The following is a 1,935-nucleotide window of genomic DNA, read 5'->3' on the forward strand; positions in this document are numbered from 1 at the left end:
GTGAACGAATTCATTGTTATTGCCATAGGAGGTTAAGGCTTCATGACATATCTCTTACCCTTCACCAGTGCATCACTATTTGACCATATAAAGATGATAGGCTCCAAACATTGCTAGGTTCTTCTACTCATAATTTGAGAATCTGCAGTTATCTGGTAGTGATGTATCTTATGTGTATCTTATAACCGAGAAGTGAGGTTTATGTAAGAGTCACATGTATTTGTATATCACATATGATGTACGCGTAGATGATTGTATATAATATGGGATACTTAGAAGAATAAGTCCCAAGATTTCCTTCTGAATAGTTTCCTTGCATGTGCCTCTTTGTTTTTTTTTTTTAATATTGTAATGATCCACAAATTTCGGCGTTATTATCCGATTCATATCAAGTAGATTAAAGTTTTATTTTCTAAGATTCCATAAGATAGATAAGATCATCGAGATATTTATTATTTATTATATAAGGTAAGGGAGATAAGCAATGATTTGATTTAGGGTTGCTGAATATATCAGTAATCTCAGATGAGCCAAAATAACGCTTATCTTATCCAATAACATGATGAATCATGTGAGGAGGACTGATGAGAGACGTAACGCTTAAGAGCGCGCGCGGGAAAAGAGTTAATAAAAAAAAAGCAGTAGCCGTTAGATGATGCAGGGGGGGAAAAACGAAGGGACCAGATGAGTTTTGCGTAACGAAGAAAGATCAAAAGAGAGGGCACAAATGGTAATAACCGTGAAGTGTAGGACCCACAAAGAGGTGCGATTGATGATGATAAAAAGGAAGATGCTATAGAATATTCGAAAAATCCCCGTCGTTTCTCACATTAACCCTCCAATTTAATTCACTATTTTTTTTTTTTTATTCTTCCCCCTTTTTAAAACTGATCATCACCTTCTTCTTCACTCTCGCCTCATTTGTTGTTCATCTTTAATTAAAATTCAACTGTGATTTTTACCGACGAAACAAAGATACAGAGAGAGAAGCGATGAGTAGTTCTCAGATTTCAGAGATCGAACAAGAGCAGCTTATCGAAAAGCTTGAGATCTTTAAGATCCATGGCAGAGACAAACGTGGCCGTAAGATCCTTCGTATTATCGGAAAATTCTTTCCAGGTACTCACTCATAACTAATCGGATCTGTTTCTTTCTTTCTCGATTTGAAATCTTCTAATTCGAGTTTTTTTTTTCTTCTTCTCTCAAATCAGCACGATTGCTATCCCTTGATGTGTTAAAGAAGTATCTAGAGGAGAAGATCTTTCCTAGATTAGGTAGAAAACCATTCTCCGTGCTTTACGTTCACACCGGAGTACAGAGGAGCGAGAATTTCCCAGGAATCTCAGCTCTTAGAGCGATCTACGACGCGATTCCAGTTAACGTCAGAGACAATCTCCAGGAGGTTTACTTCCTTCATCCTGGTCTTCAATCACGTCTCTTCCTCGCTACTTGCGGCCGATTCCTATTCTCCGGCGGGTGAGTTAATATTATTATTATAAACTAACCGCCGTGTTTTTTTTTATATTAATTTTTTCTTTTGGTCGCGACTTTTTTTTTTTTACTATTGGACTCGTTTGATGAACTGGTGTGGTGGTTGTTGGTTGTCTACGCTAGGTTGTACGGGAAGCTGAGGTACATAAGCAGAGTTGATTATCTGTGGGAACATGTGAGGAGGAACGAGATTGAGATGCCGGAGTTTGTCTACGATCACGATGATGATTTAGAGTACCGTCCGATGATGGATTACGGTCAAGAGAGTGATCACGCTAGGGTTTTCGCTGGAGCCGCCGTTGATTCATCAGTCTCTAGTTTCTCCATGAGGTGTATCTCATAGCCTTAAAAGGCTTTTGGAAAAAAAACATCCACTAGATCTCGGATCGTAACTTATAAATATAATAATATACAATTAAAAGGAAATTTACCAAAAAAAAAAAA

The 1,935-nt window shown here is 37.6% G+C and overlaps 1 protein-coding gene across 1 annotated transcript; it reads left to right on the forward strand.

Annotated features, from left to right (window-relative positions):
• Positions 734-1,935, forward strand: LOC104716550 (ganglioside-induced differentiation-associated protein 2). Its single transcript, XM_010433934.2, has 3 exons — positions 734-1,119; positions 1,212-1,476; positions 1,615-1,935. The coding sequence occupies exons 1-3, from the start codon at positions 993-995 to the stop codon at positions 1,832-1,834; spliced, it is 612 nt and encodes a 203-aa protein (XP_010432236.1). The 5' UTR covers positions 734-992; the 3' UTR covers positions 1,835-1,935.

Source organism: Camelina sativa, chromosome 10, assembly GCF_000633955.1.
Source record: "Camelina sativa cultivar DH55 chromosome 10, Cs, whole genome shotgun sequence".
NCBI classification, from domain to species: Eukaryota; Viridiplantae; Streptophyta; class Magnoliopsida; order Brassicales; family Brassicaceae; genus Camelina; species Camelina sativa.